At 32.7% G+C, this 21,939-nt stretch overlaps 2 protein-coding genes and 1 pseudogene across 6 annotated transcripts in view; 2 read left to right on the top strand and 1 right to left on the bottom strand.

Moving 5' to 3' along the window:
• Positions 1 to 480: 480 nt before the first annotated feature.
• LOC111403559 (60S ribosomal protein L19-3) lies at positions 481 to 3,003 on the top strand. The gene is made up of 5 exons (XM_023032113.1): positions 481 to 697; positions 1,393 to 1,515; positions 1,957 to 2,270; positions 2,626 to 2,672; positions 2,751 to 3,003. Exons 1-4 carry the CDS (start codon positions 586 to 588, stop codon positions 2,638 to 2,640), a joined length of 564 nt encoding a protein of 187 aa, XP_022887881.1. The 5' UTR covers positions 481 to 585; the 3' UTR covers positions 2,641 to 2,672; positions 2,751 to 3,003.
• A 1,227-nt stretch (positions 3,004 to 4,230) lies between these two features.
• LOC111403558 lies at positions 4,231 to 8,365 on the bottom strand (annotated as a pseudogene).
• A 13,101-nt stretch (positions 8,366 to 21,466) lies between these two features.
• Positions 21,467 to 21,939, top strand: part of LOC111403557 (probable polygalacturonase) — a 4,750-nt gene continuing 4,277 nt past the window's right edge. The window contains exons 1-2 of one of the 5 annotated variants that reach the window (XM_023032109.1): positions 21,467 to 21,621; positions 21,791 to 21,863. In XM_023032109.1, the coding sequence (XP_022887877.1) occupies positions 21,852 to 21,863 (12 nt within the window). In that variant the 5' untranslated portion in view covers positions 21,467 to 21,621; positions 21,791 to 21,851. Of the gene's footprint in view, positions 21,626 to 21,788; positions 21,876 to 21,939 lie in introns of those variants that run through there. The other 4 variants (XM_023032107.1, XM_023032112.1, XM_023032111.1 and 1 more) reach the window with 4 other exon arrangements.

The raw sequence follows: 21,939 nt of genomic DNA, 5'->3' as shown, positions 1-21,939 counted from the left end.
AATTCAATTCGTTTTCCACCCAATTCAATTCCATCTTTACAATCAAATGGACCTTAAGTTTTTATTTTTCAAGTAATTATCCATCTTTCTCTTTCATCTACCTACCAATAAAATTGGGCAAGTATAGGATTTTTTAGTTAGAAAATTAAATCAGTCAAACACATTTAATCGACAATTTTCAAGCAAATAACTTGTAGGCAATTTAATTGCCCAAAATTTATTTTCTTTTTATATAAATTTCATGCCTGCAATCAAACACATTTTAAGAAAAAATTGGTCTGTTAGTCGAAGTAGTGGCCCAGTGAGCCAGTGCTACGACTGGGTCGAGTTTGATAATTATGGGTTGTACTAGTATTCAGATGATCCAGTGCTTTAAATACGTCAGTTTCCGGATCCGGCCCATAAAAAAACCAAAGCCCCCATACAACAGAAAGTAGCCCAAATAGAAAACAGAAAAAATGGGATCACAAACCCTAGAACAAATCGTGTGACATATAAAAGGTTAGCGCCACAGCACTGCACTCTTCCTTCCATTCGCACAGCTGCGAAAATACCCAGAGAGAGAGAGGGAGAGAGCGGGAGAAAATGGTGTCGCTGAAGCTACAGAAGCGGCTTGCCGCCAGCGTCCTCAAGTGCGGCAAAAGAAAGGTCTGGCTCGACCCTAATGAAGTCAATGAACTCTACAAGGCTAATTCCAGTACGCTTTCACCTCCTCCCTCAATCACAAATACATAAACAGATTTACGTACGTTTATGTTTATTATAAGGACTTTTTTGGATTCATTTTTTGAAGATCCGATCCGATTTGATTCGTTTAACAACTTCTTAATAATCGTGCTGTAGTGATTGATTTTTCAGTTTTCGATTATTTCTTCTTTTATAAAATAAATCTTGACGTTAATTTTATTATTAAACATGATTTCTATTCAATTTTTTACACAGAGTTATGTATTATTTTTGAAAATTTTAGTTACATAAAAAGTCTCGTCAAAATTCTTATGACAAATTAATCAGTCTTGTTAAATTGTTTGCCTTATATTCTGAACCTTCAACCATTGAATAGAAAATTTAGCAAATTGTGTTTGTAGTTACTCAGAGGATGAGATGTGTTACAGAATTAGTAAAAATATCTGAAAGTGAAGTGTTGACCCCTCTACTGCGATACTGTGTTGTAGTAATTAAATGATGTCAAGAAAATTTTGAATAAGTTACTAGAGTTTGCTTGGTGTACCATTTATTGATTTGTATTATGCACTGTTTCTAAATTGATATACTTTTTTCTGAACTATTGAAATCAGCAGCTCTTTTTCTTGGCACCATTTAGTAAGCATCATCTAGTGTTGCGAGTGCTGATAATGGTGGTATTAAAGATTTTCAACACCTGAAATGCAGGACAAAACATCAGGAAATTGGTCAAGGATGGTTTCATCATCAGGAAGCCAACCAAGATTCACTCACGATCCCGTGCTCGGAGAATGAAGGAGGCCAAGAGAAAGGGACGTCATTCCGGATATGGTACTGTTTTCTGATTGTGAGAATTTTGTAAATTCTGGATTTTGGTTTTTAGAATTGCAGTTGTTAGACTTTGATCAAGAACAAACTACTGTTAGTTTGAGAAATTAAATTTAGTTATAAGCAATACATGGATCTTATGGCAGTCCTTTTATTTATCCATGAAATTAAATAAACAACTTTATCTTATTTTATTGAAAAATTAGGCCAGAGTCACGATTTTTATGTTATACATTTCCCCAAATTAACATTGTCTGCAGATTGCACCCAAATGCAGCATTGGTAACCAAGATTGAAAATTTCTACTGCTACTGTGAAATTATAATATTGTTTATTGTTAAGATAATGTGCTTTCATGCACTGTCCTCCTCAGTTTAGTTAAGCTATTTGTTGGGAAGGGAAGAATACAAGCCCAATTTTGAATATGCTTCCAAATAATTGCAGGTAAACGTAAGGGTACTAGAGAGGCCAGATTACCCACCAAAGTGCTTTGGATGCGAAGAATGAGAGTCCTCAGGCGCTTGTTGCGTAAGTACCGGGAGTCGAAGAAAATTGACAAACACATGTATCATGACATGTACATGAAGGTGAAGGGAAATGTTTTCAAGAACAAACGTGTTTTGATGGAGAGCATCCACAAGTCTAAGGCTGAGAAGGCCAGAGAGAAGACCTTGTCTGATCAGTTTGAGGCTAAGAGAGCGAAGAACAAGGCTAGTAGGGAGAGGAAGATAGCAAGGAGAGAGGAACGTTTTGCCCAGGTGATTATGTTTTCCCTTCGAGCTCTAACTTTGATATTTTTTGGCTTGTCCTGCAGCAGTTTCTTTGAACTCAAACAAAAATAAGGACTATGAATTGCCTGTGCAATTATTTAGCATACATATGTGTGTGCATGCATGTCAAAGGCTTTGTCTCCTCTAGGTTTGGAGAAGAACTTAATATGTTTTTATGTGACATTAACCAATTGTGCACATTCTCCTTTACCTTGGGATATGTTTTTAACACCCTCGGGGATTATAAAGAACCATTTTTAAATAAGACACTGAAATTTGTCATTGTATTTGAGCTTCAATCTTGTGTTAATTGGTCAAATTCCTTCTGCTGTTTCTATTTCAGGGGCCACCACCTTGAGCTGCAGCAGCCCCTGCAACCCAGCCAGCACAGTAAGCGATTTCTGAATATCCTGCAATCCCTTCTTCAAGTTGCAACTGTGCTCTGACCTTCTTAAATGTTCAATGCAGGGGAAGTAAGAAAGCTAAGAAGTGAAATATTTATCATGGCAACTTTTAAGGATTGGTGGCTTTATGTCATGGCACTGTTTTTGTTAGTATGGCACTTTGTTTTCCCCCTTTTTTGTTGTTATCTTCATATAAAACTATGTTATCTATATCTAGACGAAAGGAGTATTGAAATACGTCATTCTAGTTTGTCATATTTTGATTTGAGTTATCGTCTCTCTAAATTTCCCTGTTGGCATTTGCTTCTTTAGATAAAGCTTGTCTTTTACTCAGGTATCTTCTGAAAATGGATTATTTTTCTATTGTATGATTGATCTTGGTCCTGCTGGAGATCTATTCTGATTTGAGAGCCAAATTTCTACGAGTTAGACAGCATCTTTTGGGACTTGCATCTTTCGTAATGGGACTTTAAAAATAGATTTCACTTGGAAGTTGTTGAACTTAAATTTCGTTGTTGCAATTGATATTCGGCTCTAGACAATCTATGCAAGAAATGTTGACAAGACTAGAGGGAAATGTTGCGCTGTGTAACTATTGGTTTAGGGTTTGAAAGCAAGAAGTTCAGTAGATTTTGGCTGGTGTTTAATCCGTTAATCCCGATTGTACGTGTATTGTCGATATAATTGGATGGACTAAGTTTGACAGTTATGCATAAAACTTAGGTAGTACGGTTGTTACCTTCCTAGAGATTGTTCCTAATTGAAACAGGATCATGACTACAGAAGTTAAGCCTCGAGTTGGTTTGAATTAAAATCAAATATTGTAGATTTTGGTGGATGAAATATGTAATTGAAAATTTGATAAAAGTTGTGAATCCTATAAAATATATGATTAAAAATGAGTTTTAAGAAATGAGGTTCAAAAAAAGGGCCAACTCTAGGTGTGATTTAAAATCTAAGAACAGTTGGTGAATCAGTAAGTGGAGTTTTGAAAAGCTAAAAATAGTCTGTGGGATGTATAAGCATTGCTGTTCTAGCTTAACCCATGGGATGTATAGAGCCGATATTAGAAAACTGCACAAATGATATTATGTAAGAATTTAGCACTATTTTTCTTGTAAGCTTAAAAGGGTGAAGTCTTTTACGTTTGAATTACTTACTTTTCTACTACTTTTGAGAAATTACCCTCTTGTCAAGGTAGCTTGTTTATTTTTTTTGTACTTGATTAACTAGTTTATTTTAAAATTTACTTATTTACTCATAAGTAAATTTAATTGTTCCCTAATGATATATTTAATTAACTTACTTTTTTCTTAATTTTAAGCAGAAATGTAAAATAACTCTCATGTTTCTATCAAAATAAGTAACTTATTTATTTTTAACTTTTATTGATTAAAATAGTTATTTGATTTAGAACTTACCATTTACTTATAAATAAATATTTTGGGATTAGTCACCATTTTCACTTTTATGCATAAACTTTTACTTCTTTTGAAATGAACTTTTACATTACTGCTCAAATAAAAGAACGAACTATTAACTTCAATAAATAAATAAATTATACTTTAAAACTAATGTATTACATATAAATAAATTTAGTTATAATAATTAATCATATTAACATTAACTTAGGATGTGTCGAAGGCAATTTTTTATTTTCAGAACCTTTACTTCTTCCTCTAGCAAACAATGCAAATATACGTGTCAAACATGGAACAAGCATAAACAAACTACTGTATTCCTTACCCTTTCTTTGTGTTCAATCCAGTCCCTACAGCAGTGCCCCCCTGCGCAAGCTGCAGAATTATCTCCAAACTCTTAGCACTGCAGGGAGATACGAAAAGAAAGAAAGGTAGGAGGATACAAAGGTAAGGAGTGAACCTGATACGTACGTGGAAGGGTGCACAAGACCCGATCAATTCTGTACTTTACCTGCAATCATAACGAATATCTTTATATATTTATAGGACAAAAATTATTAAGCAACCTTTACAATTCAACAAAAACAACTCCATCAAGCGAGAACGATCAATCTTTCAAAGGTATTGGCTAAAGAGCTTACTTGGGTGGTATATCCACTGAATTCTTGTCCAAGTGTCAAAGGTGTTGCATCTTGTGTGTGCGTACGACCAATTTTAACTATGTCTTTGAGTTCAAGACTAACATAGCAAACTATTATAAAAGTGTCAAATGATGAGAAAAGTATGCAAGTATGTCAAGACAAAATCCGACAATAAAGACATTTCGTTGTAAAAACATGATTTACATGACCCGCTGAAAGCTAAAGGAGTATAATCCCAAAGCAAACATTATTATTATTGCATATCTATGCAAGGAACAAAAGAATAACAGAAGTATTACTATGATGATTAATGACAGCACATAAGAAAGCGTCCTACATCAGGCACAACCAAAAATGTAGCGGATGACAACAGAAAAGCATATCATCAGAACCTAAATAACTTAGTACTTGTCATTGCTTTAATAATAAAGACATCATTTTACTACTATGTCGTTGCCTACTCCCTATATGGTATATAATCAGATGCAATTTCAACCAATAGTTTGAACTTTGAACCTTTCCCTTTCAAAACGCAGGTAAGAAAACCATAAATGCTAATTCATAAGCCTGATCATCGAATTAGGATTCCTCATATAGCTCTGAAAACGGAATGAAATTATAATATTGAAAGCGAGCTTTTATGAACTAAGATAAGAATCCAATAGTGCCTCACTTAATACCAGCAAGTGCCACAGATGCTCGATTCTTGTGTTGCGATTCTGGTGTCTTGCAACGCCTTGCACCTTTAAGATAGCTTTTCACAACTAAGTTCAATTCTCTGTTCATTATGTTTTTATAGCCAAATCGAAGTTATCAGTCAAATTTTTCCCTTACTAGAAGATCAACACCATTTCAAAAATTGGAAGTAATTTCAAGGCATAAAATATGGCAGATGAATCTGTGACAAGTTTAGAAATACAAATATTTTTGAGTTTAGTTCAACTACTTCACTGCCTTGTTTTAATGGGGGTTGGGTTGGTTTAAGGTCCTGGTAATTTTTTTCATAAGAAATGTAACTCTATTAACTAATCCAATGAAATTTTTTAACATCACATCAGAAACCAGAGAACAATCATAATAAACCAGCTAAGAAAATGGTAAAGAAATAGAACCTAATAAGAGGAAAGTCAAAGCTATACCACAGCCCAAAACATTGTGCAATGATGCATAAATTGCCTGATAACTTAAAGAGGCTTGCAGTAAAGAAGGGAAGAGAATATAAGAAGCAGACACATTAATTATCACGTAGAGAAATAAAGATGATAAACAGCTTACTCAAGTGTAGGGTGGTATGTAACTGTTTTAATTTTGGCACTAATCTTGAATTTATTTCTATGGCGGCTGCAATATGCATTACCTATACACAGGAACAGGGGAAAATCAATAACTAGAAATGATTTAAATAAAAAGCTTGAAATCAGGTCAAATGGTCATTTGCTGGAACTTGACAATGGTATCCGGCAAGAAGCTTACAGCGGGGAATGTATCATTAGAAGATTGTGATCTGTTCACGTGGTCATTCGGATGCACAAACTTTTCACCAGGCTTGTGACCCAGAATTTCAGCCGCCCTATCTGCAATAACCTGAAAGATGAAGTGCGCACAACATTATATCTAACAGAGAAAAATTGGTAAATGATCATTAATTGAAAAGAGATACCAGCTATAATTTGTCCAAGGACGCTTATAAAAAGGAGATATGATAAACTGAGGGAGAAAAGCAAAACCAATCCACAGTGCTTATGAAACGAGACATTGAACAGTTGATCCTACATGGTTGCAAATAAAGGGATGAGAAAGTAGAAACAATTGTCATGGACATGAAAAGATATCCAGAAAACCACCAGTGGTTGGTTTCGACAGTCAGAGGTCTTAAGATTGAGTCCCCACCTCCTTTCTCCAATCTATCGGAACCAAGTTCGTCATTCTTCCCTCTATCTTAAACAAAAACGTAATGTTACCAAGAAAGAAACTTGACCTGGTGTAGTGTATAGATATACCAGAAACCACAATTTTTGTTTTTTAAGTACACATTTTCCCTCAATTAGCAAGACAACATGCCAAAAGTCACAAAATGCAGATTGCATTGCAAACTAAGTAAAAGACACACAACAAAGAACTGTATTATTAATTCCAAGCAACTGAAACAGGGTGCAATTGCAAACATATAAAAAGAAATAAACTTTATTGACTAGAAACTTCATGAACTTGTGAATACCTCATTAGCATTCATGTTACTTTGAGTTCCAGTTTGCCAGACCACCAGCAGAAATGATCGTTTAGTTTTCCCTCAGCAACTTCTTGGGCAGCTTGCATAATTGCTTTTCCTATGGATGGATTGAGGCTGTATTCCATGTTCACCTGCAAAGTATGACAATTGCCACAAGATGGCCATTAAATCAAAGAAATATGACTCTTGTATTGTGCAAAGTGTGCAGAACAGAAATTTGTCGAGAAATAATTAAAGGACAGTATGACACTTATTCCTGACAGAAGGTTGCGCTGGTGGAAGAAACCATCTCATATAAAACCTAAATTTTTTTCCTTTTCTCTTTGTTCTGTGTACTACTACATGCATTGCATTAGGGATGTGGATCGGATAGCAGAAAGCAATAATATGAGTATGGCAGATGGGATAGATACACCAGACAAAGAATATAAAACAAAATGAAGAGAATGTTGGTCCAGTCTACGTTGTTGCCAAAAACTGAGTTAATTAATAATAGTCTACCTTCGCAGCGCACCTTTTAAGAATCCCAAATGCACGTATAATTGGTTCGGGCATTCTTTCTCGCTCGCCTCCAATATCAAAGTTCTGCAAGGACCTTTGAGTTTGAGCACCCCAAAATCTGAAGGTTCCCAATTACAACAAAAGGTCATATTCATAAGCAGAAACCTTTAAGAATAGTATCAGAAAAATAATATATTTGATATGTTGAGACTGGGCTTATTTCGAATAATTAATACTGTGAAAATAGCACAACAATACTAATCAGATAGACAGTTAGAAATACTCCTTGAAAACGTTAAATTGCAATGTTCCACACGCTCACATACAAAGAATATATATATATATATATACCGTGTTCAGTGGATTGTCATCGACCCTCGTGCTCTTTTACCTATTGGTTCATATGTAGCACTTTTTGTTCAATTATTATCCATTACACAGCATATTAGGAATCTGATTATAAGTTATTCAGCTAAAGTTCGTAATAAACTAACCTATATTCCCAAAATTTGCAAAAAAGTAAAATTCAAAGAACCGAAAACGAGAAGAAAGCTATAGCTGAAAATAAGTGATTATAAAAAGTACAGAGAGAAAGAGAGAGTAAAGACTTGTCGGAGGGAACGTGAATTGGACCAAAAGTGTCCCTTTCCTCCCTGAACGACGATGAATACCGTCTGAAGCTTGCTGCAGTAGAGCGCAGTGACTCCGCCAGAAACGACGTTGTCCTGGATCCACTGGATACTTGACGCGAAGCTATAAACGACGCCATTAAAGGAATCAATGGAGGTCTCCGTCTAATCAGAAAATTAAAATCAAAGAAAGTTAATGATCTGTGAGTTGATTTTTTATTTTCTTTGATAATCGAGGAAATACGTGCTAACAGTCTAAATAGAATAGCAAATTGTGATATTACACCAAAAAAATATAATCATTTGAAGAATAACATTTGAACAATAATTTTTTCAAAAATACCCTTCATAAAGAATTTGTAATCAAAGTCATTACAATATATAAAAATCTTCGATTAAGTCCCCAAAGAAATATAGATCATAAATCTTTAATAAATTTAAACCCAAAAATTATATAAAATTTTATTGATCTAAGAAATGCAACAGATAATGAATTAAATTATTTAAAAGAAGATCTAAAAAATTTATTTACAGAATATTTAGATCCAAAATTAAAATATAAAAATGTTTATATAGATAATAGAGCAATTAAAATAGAAAATAATATATATAAACAAATTCTTAAACTAGAAAGAAGAATTAACAAATTAAATATAATTATTAAAGAAAAGGTTTTAACAAAAGGTAGTGAATTTTATAATTCTATTGTGATATTATAAATACTTATGAAAAATTTAATTGGATTCAAAATTTTAACGCCTCCACTGCACGCTCCAAAGAAATGGTATCAGAGTCATGTTACGAACCTAAAATTATGATGAACATAATAGATGAAGAAAATATAATTGAAGAATTTTTGAAAAAAGTTGAAAAACATAAAAAACCAAGTTATCCCTACTTACCTAAAAACACCACAAATGAAAGTTTTGAGAATATATATAAAATATTATAAAATTTAAAACATAATCTACAAGTAGGAAATGCTCTTTTAGATAAAAACCTTAAAAGAAAAGATAGAATTATAATTAATCCACCTCGAGATTTTAGGATAAAACAAAAAGAAAATAATAAAGAGAAAAAATATGAAGAAATCAATATATGATTACAGATGTAGAAGAATTAGAACAAAAAATTTTAGAATCTACTGGTGAAGAATATGATGAATATAAAAAACAGTTAGAAGAATTAACTGAAAAAAATGAAAAATACAAAGATGAATACTAATCCATCAACAAGTCGAAATATAAAAATAGAATTCAGTAGTGATGAAGAATACGATTATCCTTATTATACTACAATACCTCTTAAGGACGGTATCAATATAGGAAAACACAAAAGAGATACACTGGAAATATAAAAAAACAGTCCATAAAAGAAACAAATCCAATGAAATCTTACAATGAACCAATCCACACAACGAGAATATGGTTAGATCTAGAATATGTAGATAAAAATAAAGCTATTGAAATATGGATGAAAAGTACAGACTTAGCGATACAATTTAATAAATGGGAGACGTACAACTTTTGAATTTATAGAACATACATTCAAAGGAATTGTTTCTGAATGATGGAGAAAGTTACCAGAAACTATTAAAGGAAGAATAAAGTATGGAGAATGTAGAACTGAAGTATTAGATAATAGGAACAGTTTAAATAATCAAAATATACAAGAAATATTAAAAAGATTTGAAAAAGTCTTAAGAACAGAATTTTTGGGAGATAGATATGCTTCTAATGAAGAAAAAAGAAAAAAAGATGAATATAATGAAGGAATGATAGCAATGGAAAATTTAAGAATATGTGATATGTGTGAATTAGAAAGATATACATGTAAATTTAAAGAATTATACTATATATTAAACCAAAGAGATTATCAAGAAAATAAACTTATGTTAAGGTTTTATTTTACAAAATTTCCATTCCCATGTGGAACTAAGTTATTAAAAGAATATGAGAAATTACTACCTTTAGGAGAAGAGGAAAGAGTAAAAATAGATAGTTTTGGAAGTAGGATTGAATTTACAAAAAGAATGATAGACATGTGATACAGAGAAGCTCTTGAGAGTAAAAAAACATATAAAATAAGAAAGAATTATTTGTATTGTTACAAAAATATAGGTCAAATTGAACAATTTGGATACCATAAGAAAAAATATAAACTATATAAGAAATATAAAAGAAAATTCAAAAACTACAAAAAATTTAAGAAAAGAAATTGAAATAAAAAATCCAAATCAAGAAATATTAAAAAATATAGATATTTCATCTGTAATGAAGAATGACATATTGCCTCACAATATCCTAAAAAGAAAGATGGACAGAATATAAAAACTCTCAGAATTTATAAAAGATTCCAAGAAGATAGTGAAATAGAACCAATTGAATACTTTGATGATTTAAGTAGTGAATGTAGTAGCATTATGAATTAGATACATCCTCATCAGAGGAAGATTATGAGAAGATAATATACATGAATCAAGAGATACAACAAGTAGATTTAGAAATAGAAGTAGAAACAACTGAAAAAGTTGAAAACTCGATAGAAGGTATAAATCAAGAAATTACCTTTGATATTAAAAAATACAAAGGAATAACCAAAAAAAATATTAGACCTACAAGAAAAAGATGTATTCCAACAATGATTTTTAGGAATACTATCAAGAGTAAATAAAACAATTGTAAGTATGAATTATAAAGAAATGTCTATCAATATAGAAGATATTATAAGAAAAGCAAGAATTCCTATAATTACAAAAAAATGGGTAAAACAAAAGTTATCCAAAATTTCAAAAAACATAAGAAACAAATTGAAATGTGTTGAAATAGAAGGAGTCCATATAATGGTAAAAGGATTCTTTAGAGAAGGTACGAACATACCAATAGAAATATACTGTATGGACAACAGAATCTTACAAGATCCTATAGATGCTCTATTAGGAACAGTTGTAGGAAACTTAGTCTATTAAAAGATAATATTTACAGTAAAACCAAATTATGTAATATCGCTAATTGATGAAAATATTGACCAAAGTTTCAATCTATATTATAGAATTGGAAATTTAAAAATGTTACGAAAAAGTAAGGCTATATTAGTATAAGCATAAAATCAATTTTTACTTTTAGTACTAGCCATCGTAACAATCTAAGAAAAATAACTGATAATATTATCATACATAAAGATTTTGAGGAATTAGCACAATATATACGTCCTAGGAAATACCAAGAACATGAAGTCACTATACCAGAACAAATAATGCTTGATTTCCACAAACAAGCTAGAGAAATTAATTTTGAAGGAAAACTGATAAGAAGAAATAGTGTCAGCCTAGAAGGAGATAATCTTATTGCAAGATTTCCCTCTAGATAAAACTCTAAGATAAGCAAACTCAAGAAATTAAGTATTGCTGAACCATCAAGTTCACAATATTATATCAAAACAAGATATGTAAATCAAGAAGGCTACAAGAAGAATCTTCTTGTCCTCATTGACACTGGAGCAGTTAAAAGTCATGTAAATGCTAAATTTGTTAGTCATTTAATAGAATTTGAAATGTCAGAACCCTATATATTCAAGGATTATTTAGAAAATAATCTTGAAATAAGGAAATATGTAAAGTTCCCTCTTATATTTATGGGAGAGGATCAGAAAGAATATACTAAAAAAATAATTCTATATAAAGATGAATTATATGGAGTTGAACGTTCACTTATACTACTAGGAATGAATTTTCTTGAGAAATATAATCCTTATAAAATATGCCAATGATATTTAAAAATAACAGTTGATGATAATCCAATCATTATATCAAGAGTAGAAGAAAATATGAAATCATTGTTATAATGGAAAAAGTAATTAGTACTAATCTCATGAGTTTATATATTGAAATTATACTCAATATAAAAAGTTATTGTAGAATTAAATTTCATTCTTACTTAGATACAAGAAGTACAATAAACTTATGTTTACCAAATGTACTACCATCTGAATACTGGAAATATAATTCAAAGAAAATAGTCACCGCTACAACAACAGGTGGAAATAAGGTAGTATACAGCAAATATGCTACGCAAGTACCTTTTCTAATTTCCTTTAGAGAAGTATTCGTTGATACAATATATATGTCAAATACAATTAGATGTGATATTTTATTAGGACAAAATTTTCTATTAAAATATGCACCATTTACACAATATATTGATAAATATATGTTCACAACACCCTGTGGACACAAAATATTTACACCAAAGATAAACAATGCTGTTACAATAGCATATAGAGACATAAACCATTAGAGTTCCTCAACCCAGCGTGGTGGATGTTGGAGTACAGAAAAATTTAAACCAGTTACAGTCCTAAAAATAACAATAGAAAATAGGTTAGAAAAATTGAAAAAAGAAATTTCTGAAATATATTCTGAAAATCCCTTAGAAAAATGAAATACGGACAAAGTAAATACAAAAAATAGAATTAACCAATCCAGACACTATTGTTAGAGTCAAACTCATGAAATATAGTGTTGATGACCAAAAGGAATTTAAAGACCAAATAAAAGAATTGTTAGAAGCCAAATTAATTAGGCCTAGTAAAAGTCCACATAGCAGCCCAGCCTTTATGATTAAAAAACATAGCGAGATAAAAAGAGAAAAAGCCAGGATGGTGATATATTATAAAAAGTTAAATGAAGTTACCAAATTCGATGGATATTACTTGCCAAATAAGGACACCTTTATTAAGCAAGTACAAAATAAAAAGATATTCTCAAAATTTGATTATAAGTTAGGTTTTTGGCAAATCATGCTTACAGAAGAAAGTAAATCATTAACTGCATTTAGTACGCTCAATCCTTTAGGACAATACGAATGGAATGTAATGTCATTTGGGTTGAAAAATGCAACACAGATATTTCAAAGAAGAATAGATAAGGTAATTAAACCAATTACTCATTTTTGTATTGCATATGTAGATGATTTACTTATTCATTCAAATAATATTTATGAACTTATTGAACATTTTGAGAAATTTTGTTATATTATGAAAAAATATGATATTACACTTTCTCAAAAGAAAGCTGAAATAACTAAAACAGAAATAGAATTTTTAAGATTATTTATAAAAGAAGGAGAATTGCAATTGCAATTGCAATCTCACACTGGAGAAAAATTTCAAGAATTTCCTGAAAAAATCAAAGATAAAAAACAATTACAAAACTTCCTTGGTTTATTGAATTATGTTGAAGGATTCATTGAAAATTGTGCCAAGTTAAAAAATTATTTTCTTCCAAAGTTAAGAAAAATATAATGTGATATTGGGAAAAACAAGATTGTGAAAATATAAAAAAGGTAAAAGAAGAATTAAAGGCATTGCCCAAACTTATAATTCCACAGGAAGAAGATTTCTTTATTCTTGAAATTGATGCTTCAGATCATTTCTGGGGAGCAGTATTAAAGGTTAAAAAGAATCATAAAAAATATAAATGTGAAAAGAATTGTTCTTGTCCCGAGATACTTGCAGGTTATCCATCAGGAACATTCAAAGAAGTTGAAACTAGATGTGAGACGAACAGAAAAGAACTCATTGCTGTAAAAAGAGGAGTTCAAAAATATGAAGATTATTTATTACCAAAAAAGTTCTTGATTAGAACTGATAATACTCAAGTTAAAGCTTTTTTGAAAAATAACATTGATTCATCTATTACCAATAGATATATTATCAGGATACAAATATGGTTTTCATATTTCAAATTTGATATTGAATATATAAAAGGTAAAACTAACTTTCTTCCTGATTATCTCAGCAGTGATGGAGCTAGAACAACTAAGGACGAAAGTCCAAATATTTGAGATAAAAGTTTCCTATTTGGAAACACAAATTCAAAATATCCAAGATAACTTTTGAGGAAAAAATATAGCCCTTGAGACAGAAGTAACTTGTACCAAGTCAAGTATCCCTTCACAGGGACCAGTAAATACTAGCGCTCTCCCTGAGGATAAAAGGAAAAAGAAGAAGGTAATAAGATCCCCTTCACAAGGAATACTTCAACCTATTACTGGTAAAGAAGATATTTAAACTATCAAAAGCGAAAGTAGCTCTTTACAGAGCCAAACTAAATCTAAACTTTCTATTGAAAAAATAGACCCAAAAGATATTGTCAAAATATGCCATGAAGCAAAATTTTCCAGAAAAGATAACCATGAAGAAGTCATATTCTTTATTGTTATTTTTAATGTTCTATCAGATTGGTATCTGGAGATTGGAAAGTGGATGAAGACTCTCCACTATTCAAAATACAATAAGATAAACTTCTATCCAGGAGCACCAATCAACTGGGTACGAAACTGTTTTGAGATAGGAAATATACTCTGTATATATCCCAGCAAAGATTTCAAAGAAATAGCACAGCTTCCAACCAACGTCAAGAAGGCTGTTAAAAGATATACTGAAGTTGTCAAGACAACAAACATATACATTAGATTCCATTCAACAACTATGAAATGTGATCCCGTTCTTGAATATATGCATCCATCATTCCATGTTATCAAAATGGGACTTACAAACCAACATTTTTTACCAACCAATTAAAAGGTTGTTAAAAATGGATATCAAAATATTATAAATATGATGCCCTACAGAAGAGCAAAAGGGTACAAAGAAATATTTGGGCACGTAACCCAGATAATTATTGAGAAAGAAAAAATATGGATTTATCCATCTGAAGACCATATAATCTACTCCAATGCAAGGATGACCACAAAGGAAGAAGATATATGCTATCTTGACCATTTATTGTCCTCAATTATCTCAAACCAAGTACATGGATAAGAAGATATGGCGGAAGAACTATGCAAACTACTCTGGAATTACAGTGACCACCATTTTAAATACTGCGTAGTAGAAGATATGAGCCAAGCATCCCTCAACAGTGAAGAATTTCCTGCAGAATTCTTTGATTCAAAGATGGAAAAGTGACAGTGACAAAAGTGACCCTTTATCACTACTTTAATAAAGAGATTTATTAAAGAAAAACGGTGGCTACTAAAAGACAGAAAATAATGCAAGAAAGTCTCCATAATTGTGATCACTCACCTACCATTTGTCAAAAGTGGAAGACAAATTTAAAGATAAGGCAAATAATTTCAAAAGGAGAGGTCCACCTAGCAAGAAGATAACGGAGGAATCGGTGAAGATAAGACTATTGAGCTACCCACGAAAAGAAAGGAGGATACAACTGTCAATATAAGACTCTCAAAACCTTCTATAAAAGGGGGCAAGAAGAGAATGGAAGATATTTCGAAATAACTTATCTCTAAAACACTCTGAAGAAACACATTTCAAATATTTTGTAATTTGTATACACCACTTGTATTTAGAAAATATTAGATAGTCAGAAGATAGCAAAGCTTGTAATAAGGTAATCGCTTATGGAGTTCTAAAACTTCATAAGGTCAGTACCAAAGGTATGTAAATATAGATTGTAAGCATGTACTATTTCAATTTATGAATATTAAAGTGAAGTTTGTTATGTTTAACAAAACTTTCATAAAAGGATTTCGTTAAGTTTCTCATGATTCCTCGGCAGTACAGATAAAGATTTTAAAAGATTTTCAAAACATTGATTTTGAATGGATGTTAGCCATGCCAAAATACCTGTCTTTGATGAATGGTTTAGGGAAAAAATGCAGTTTTCTAACAAATCGTAGCACCTTGTGTGTGAGTTATCTTTTAAAATTTCGTTCCAAGTAAGGACTTGATTTTGAAAAGAGTCTGAATAGAGATGAAAACAGATACTCTGGATATTGTGAGATAGCGTCTGTGGAAACACGGCTAGTTTTCTAGAGTGAGAAATGCAACCTTAATTGAAAAGTTTTTTGCCGAAGCAGTTGTGGACCCAAGTGATTCCAAAAAACATTTTAAACTTTTACTTAATTTAGAAGATTGATTAACTACATGCAAAGCATCTAGAAGAGCATACTGGACGGAAAGCATGTTTACTTCTATTCGATTACTGTAAGTTATTTACTCGCTTTTACATGCTTATGCTTTGGTTAATTTTGATGAATACTTCACAAGCATCCACATTCACTACTAATGATGATAATAGATTATATTTAGATGAGAAAAATATTTCGTTTTTACTTAAATTAGCTGAAAAATTCGAAGACATATTTTCTGTTGGCAAAGAAAAACTTGAAAAAATATATCGAGATATAGATTATTATTGTAAACATAATATAAGACTTGATTCTATAAGGACGAGCAGAGAAATAAAAAAGGTAGAAGATATTATAACTAAACATAAAAATATAGAAGAAGAAGTTTCAGAAGGAATAGTTCTAGGATATATAACTGAAAAAAATCAACCTAGAATCTTCGAAAAATTATCAAAATACAGAGAATATTTAGAGAAATTAGGAAGAATTGGAAGAATTGTAAGATATAATCCTGAAAGACCTAATAATTAAAAGATAAGGATAAAATAGTATTTCCTATTATAAAGGCCATTGTGAAAAATAGAACTAATTTTTCAACCATTCTAAAGACTACCCCTTGATAATCTAAGTGGGCAGCCTGTTGTTACTTTTAGCAAACCAAGCGTTTTGGCTTTAAAACAGAAATTTTAAGATTTGTTCACTTACATGGGCTTGTAACGGATGAAGGCCATACAAATTGGTTGAAGTTCTATTATGGACCAAACCAACCCAATCCAAAACGAAACTGAGCTTTAACCAATTTGACCCAATTTGGCGTAAATAAAATGGGAAAATAATCATATTCCAGGTGTTATGTTTAACTAATTCAAAAATCAGGTAAATAGTTTGAAAATTTAAAAATCAAGTATGCATTTAATTAATTAAAAATAGTTATTAAATAAAGATAATAAAATCATGGTTACAAATTCATAATTATAGGTCATAGATTTATTTACTGATAACTTATTGTCAAATTAATTGATCACAGATTATTTCTTGGTCACAAATCAAAAGTTTTGTAGATTACATATTATTTCGAGGTCACAGATCATTCAAATTACAGGTTACATTTTATCTATAGGTCACACAGGTCACAATTTATTGGTCACTAATTATTTTTTAGTTACAGACACTTAATATTTAGTCACAAATCAACTAAATAGCTGATTACAAACACCCCACCCGTCACCATCAGCGCCACCGCAATAATCACCACTACCATCATCAACAACAACAACACAATAATGGTTGGACACCACTGTTTCCAGAATCACCATCACCTCACCACCGTCTCCAGAACCACCGCACACCGCACCACCTACAGCACACCACCACCACCACCTTCTCCTCTATCTTTATTTACACCACACCCAACCAACACCCCCATCCACACCAAAGAATCCACAGACTTGCTACCACCACCACCACCACCACAGCGCATCGCCGCTGACCACAACAGCATCACCTGCACAACACCACAGCCACCAACTCGTGTAATCACATGCAACAGCACACAGTACCACTAGTTCAAACTCGTGCCACCAAATCACCAAAACACACCACACCACTCACAATAAGCGCTTCATCGCTGCAGCGGAAAAACCCAAACACAGACCTTATAGGTACCGCCATCTGAAGTTGCAATTGCAGCCATCGCTGTTGCATTGTCATCGCTGCTACAACGACGAGATCTGAAACTACTATAGCGCCATCATCTGCAGTGGTTGAGTGCGATCAGCTTCATCATGGCATCCCCACCCAAAAAATCCCTCAAGCACATATACACCATAGATCGTCCATTTACCGCTCGGCACAGCTCGCCCACCATCTTCACCAACAAATAGTTACCTCACCACAATCACCACCACCACAATGGAAACTACACCACCAACATTCAACACTACAGCAAACCGAATGAAAAGAAAATAGAGGTTGATTAGAAATAAACCCAAATTTCTCCAGATCCACTAATCGAGTATTTTACTTAACTATTAAAAATCTCCCAAAACCTTCTTCCCACGCCAAATCCATCACCAAAGGTCCACACCCAAATCGACCAAAAATGCATCCAAATCAAAAATTCATACTGCTCTATCCAACACCGACAGCGCCACCATCCAAATCGACCTAGCATCTAACTCCATCGATTCGATCTTCTGTATCTTAAAGGTACTCCTCGCTGCGAGAAGCTTGATAGGCAACCCCTGATACGCAACAGCCGTGCGCAACGGCCGTTCCGTGAGCACCGTCGCTCATGCCACTGCATCGGCTTCATCGTTCTACGGCGCTCATTCCTATTGGGTGGTCGAGAGAGAGAGAGAGGAAATTTGTTTAGGTATTGATGAGTGGATGGGTGGGTAGATATATTAATTTAATTTTAGAATATTATTATTTAAAATTAAAAAATTAATTTGCTATCTGATTTTTGTAAAAAAAAGCTTTCAAATTTTATTTTTGAAAATGGATCTTGATAAGCATGGATTATGTAATTTTCCCAAATAAAATTAACTATGGAATTTCTTTCTTTCTTTTTTTTCTCCTCCTCAAATACACAAATGTGATAATGTAATTAATGAAAATGAAACGGAAAAAAAAAAGGTCGTGAAGAATTTTTTTCCTTGAATTTCATTAGGATCGAAGATCCAATTACCCCTATCTCGCTGCACCATAACTTAAAGGAACAATACGTAACTCATACATATAAAAATCAAATTTTAAAGCTAACAAACTTGTTAAAAAAATTTAAAATTCAGGTGTTAATTCTAATTAATTATGTATAATATCTATAATTAATTGAAATTGATTATCCCATCCCCGCCAAATTAATAATATTTCAATGAATAATATCCCTCACCCACCCCTTCCGTCCATCCCGCCCCGTCCAACACCGTCCACCACGCCCCCTTGAAAATAAAAAAAAAATTGAAAATTGAAAATTACGCCCACCCTAATGGAACCACCCTACCTTGCCCCAACACGCAGAAAATACATAAAAAAATTGGAGATTACACCCCAACCCATGAAATCAATATCCCACCCTATCTTTCTTAGGTAGAAAAATCTTCAAAATTTGAAAATAATTTCTCTCTCTATATACCCCATTCCACCCTTCCACCCCTCACTATAGAATTTTTTTTTAGAATTTGTGGTAGATATAGTGGTACATTGTAGTTGACTGGATTTGTGATTAACAGTATTATCTGTGATCAGATTTATTATTTGTGACTACACCTGTGTTATAAGTGACAATTTGTAACCAAATCAATATTGATTGTGACGGTACGTGACCAAGCTATAATTGATCACAATTAATACAGATTGGTCACCACGAACAAATCTACACGCACCATATAGCAACACCACAATCTACCACCACATTATCTGCAATGTATCACTACTACCACCTTCAACTCAAATTCACAACCATAAAAACTACCTTTAATGACCTGCGTTAGATATGACTGACTGTGACCAAATTTGTCTTCAATGTGATCGTTTGCGACCAGGTCAGTCTAATTTGTGGCTCACTGTTAATCTAGTCACAGACAGTCACAATGACGACGAAATTGAACACACACGGTCACAATAAACACGTGATCACTTAGGTTTACCATAAGCAAATATGCATACATCAAATACCAACACCATAATCAACAATCACTAATCACCACAACGACTCCAATGCACCACCACTACCACCTTCAACTCAAGTCTATCATCACCTCAAATTCACAACAACCATCACTTCCACCAACACCTTCAATAAAACACCAACCACCACCATTGCCATCACACCATCAACGAAACCATCACTAACAATTTTAGAAAACACAAGACTCGAACTATCCACCGAGTTAATAGGCTTATGCCTCGATCTACCAACACCGTCGCCGTTAGCCAACACCCCCCACTAGAACCACCACTTCCATTATCCTCATTGTCGAAAACAAAGATTAATATCAGATCCACCTTCAACACTGAGCTTCTCCATATTTATATAAGTAGAAAACAGATCGTCATCCAATCCTATCTCTTCTAGACTTCCTACCGGTGCATCGAACTGATTCGACAGTAGATCTAGATCCTTTAGTAGCTGGAAACTCACCTTAGAATGTCCTCTTTCTGTTGGCGGTGCGACTCTTTGCACAATGTGAATCACCGTCAGAGACTCAGCGCTGCCAAGATTGGTGGTTGCCATTGATAGATATACAAAATATATATAATAAGAGAGAGAGAGAGAGAGAGAGAGAGAGAGAGAGAGAGCTAGTGGGTGTGGGTATAGATGGGTGTAAGAGTTAGGAATTAGTTGGGTGGGTTGAATTATTAGTAATATATTTATTTAATATAATATTAAATTAATAATTTATAATTAACACCTGAAATTTGAATTTTTAACTTAACCCCCTTATTTATGAAAACTAATCTTTAATTCTAGGGGTTTAGGTAATTTTCATAACTTAATGCAAATATATTTCAGCTAGTTGTATATTCATAGTGTAGAGCCAGTTTGATACCCTTCGAGGTGTCAAAATCAAGGTAATTAATTTCAATAAGTATTATTAAAATCAATGATAAAACTATGCTCCATGTCAAGGAGTATAAAAAAAGCTTTCAATCATGGTGTAAGTGCAGCAAAACCGATACGTATAACATCAATGAAAATTAAGCCTTTTCTTATAAATAATTTGAAGCCAAAAATTTAAATCCTTTTTCAACATGCTATTTTATTCACACCTTACTGAGAGTTTGTATTAGTCAACTTCACGTAATTATGAACATCGCAAAAAGAAGTGGAGTAAAAATGAATTAAGTTATTATCGTCTCAAACAATTCATCACAAGTCATAAATTCATGAATTGACTTGGTCCTAGAAAACTCTTGAGCCTCTTGAAACTTAGTGTAAACATTTATGTGCAATCATACGTCCACGATTTCTTCTCAACCCTCGATACAAAATTAGAGAATACTTATTTTTCGATCATTTTTCCTCCCAAAAAAAATAGTTTACGAATCACATACCGTCCATCCTCCTTTTCACACGACATTACTCCATCATCCTTTCTACGACCTGGAAAAGTTTTTTAGGGCTTGTTTGATACAGTTACTTTGTGTTAAAAGTTAATCAAACTTCATTTTTAATCACATGTTTCATTCCGTGAACAACTTTCATCCACTTTTAGCCAACACACCAAACTTTCATTACTTTATTTGCTAAAAATCTACCTAACCCATTGGCAGTGACTAGGCTGAGTGAACGACATGAGAATAAATGTAGTTTGACTGCGATTAGGAACATACAGACAACATGGGCCACGAGAGACATGAGGCACTACTTCAACAGTTCAGACTTAGAACCAAGAATCAGACCCCACTCCACTCGCCACCCAATGGCAGGCCCTCGTTCAAGTAATATCTTGCGAACTCATCGAGGCTACTCTAAAGGCAAGATTTTTTCCATAGTACTTAACTGTGGGCACATGCCCCGTTTAATAAAAATCACAGGGAGTGATTAATGGCTCATAATCATGGAATTTAATTGATAAGTAGGTATAATTCTTGTCTCACTTTCCAAAATTACTTGATTTTTCATACTTGTCTTAATTTCCCAAATATAATTTACTTGAAATCTTCAATTCACTCTGCAGAATTTTTTGTAGTTCACAGTACATTACATCTGTGTAATTTTACCATTTTCTCTGTTCTTCTTCCCAGTTTACTGTGCAGTTGAAGGGTTTTTGAGGCGTGGGTTTGAATCAGAGAGAAGAAAAAAGTTATGCAGCAGCTAGTAAGTACGTAGGTATTTATTGAACTTCGTTGATCAATAGGTTTCTTCAGTTATAATAGTTTCGGATGATTTCCCA

Source organism: Olea europaea, chromosome 11, assembly GCF_002742605.1.
Source record: "Olea europaea var. sylvestris chromosome 11, O_europaea_v1, whole genome shotgun sequence".
Lineage (NCBI taxonomy): Eukaryota > Viridiplantae > Streptophyta > Magnoliopsida > Lamiales > Oleaceae > Olea > Olea europaea.
This window is presented reverse-complemented; position numbering and strand designations above follow the sequence as displayed.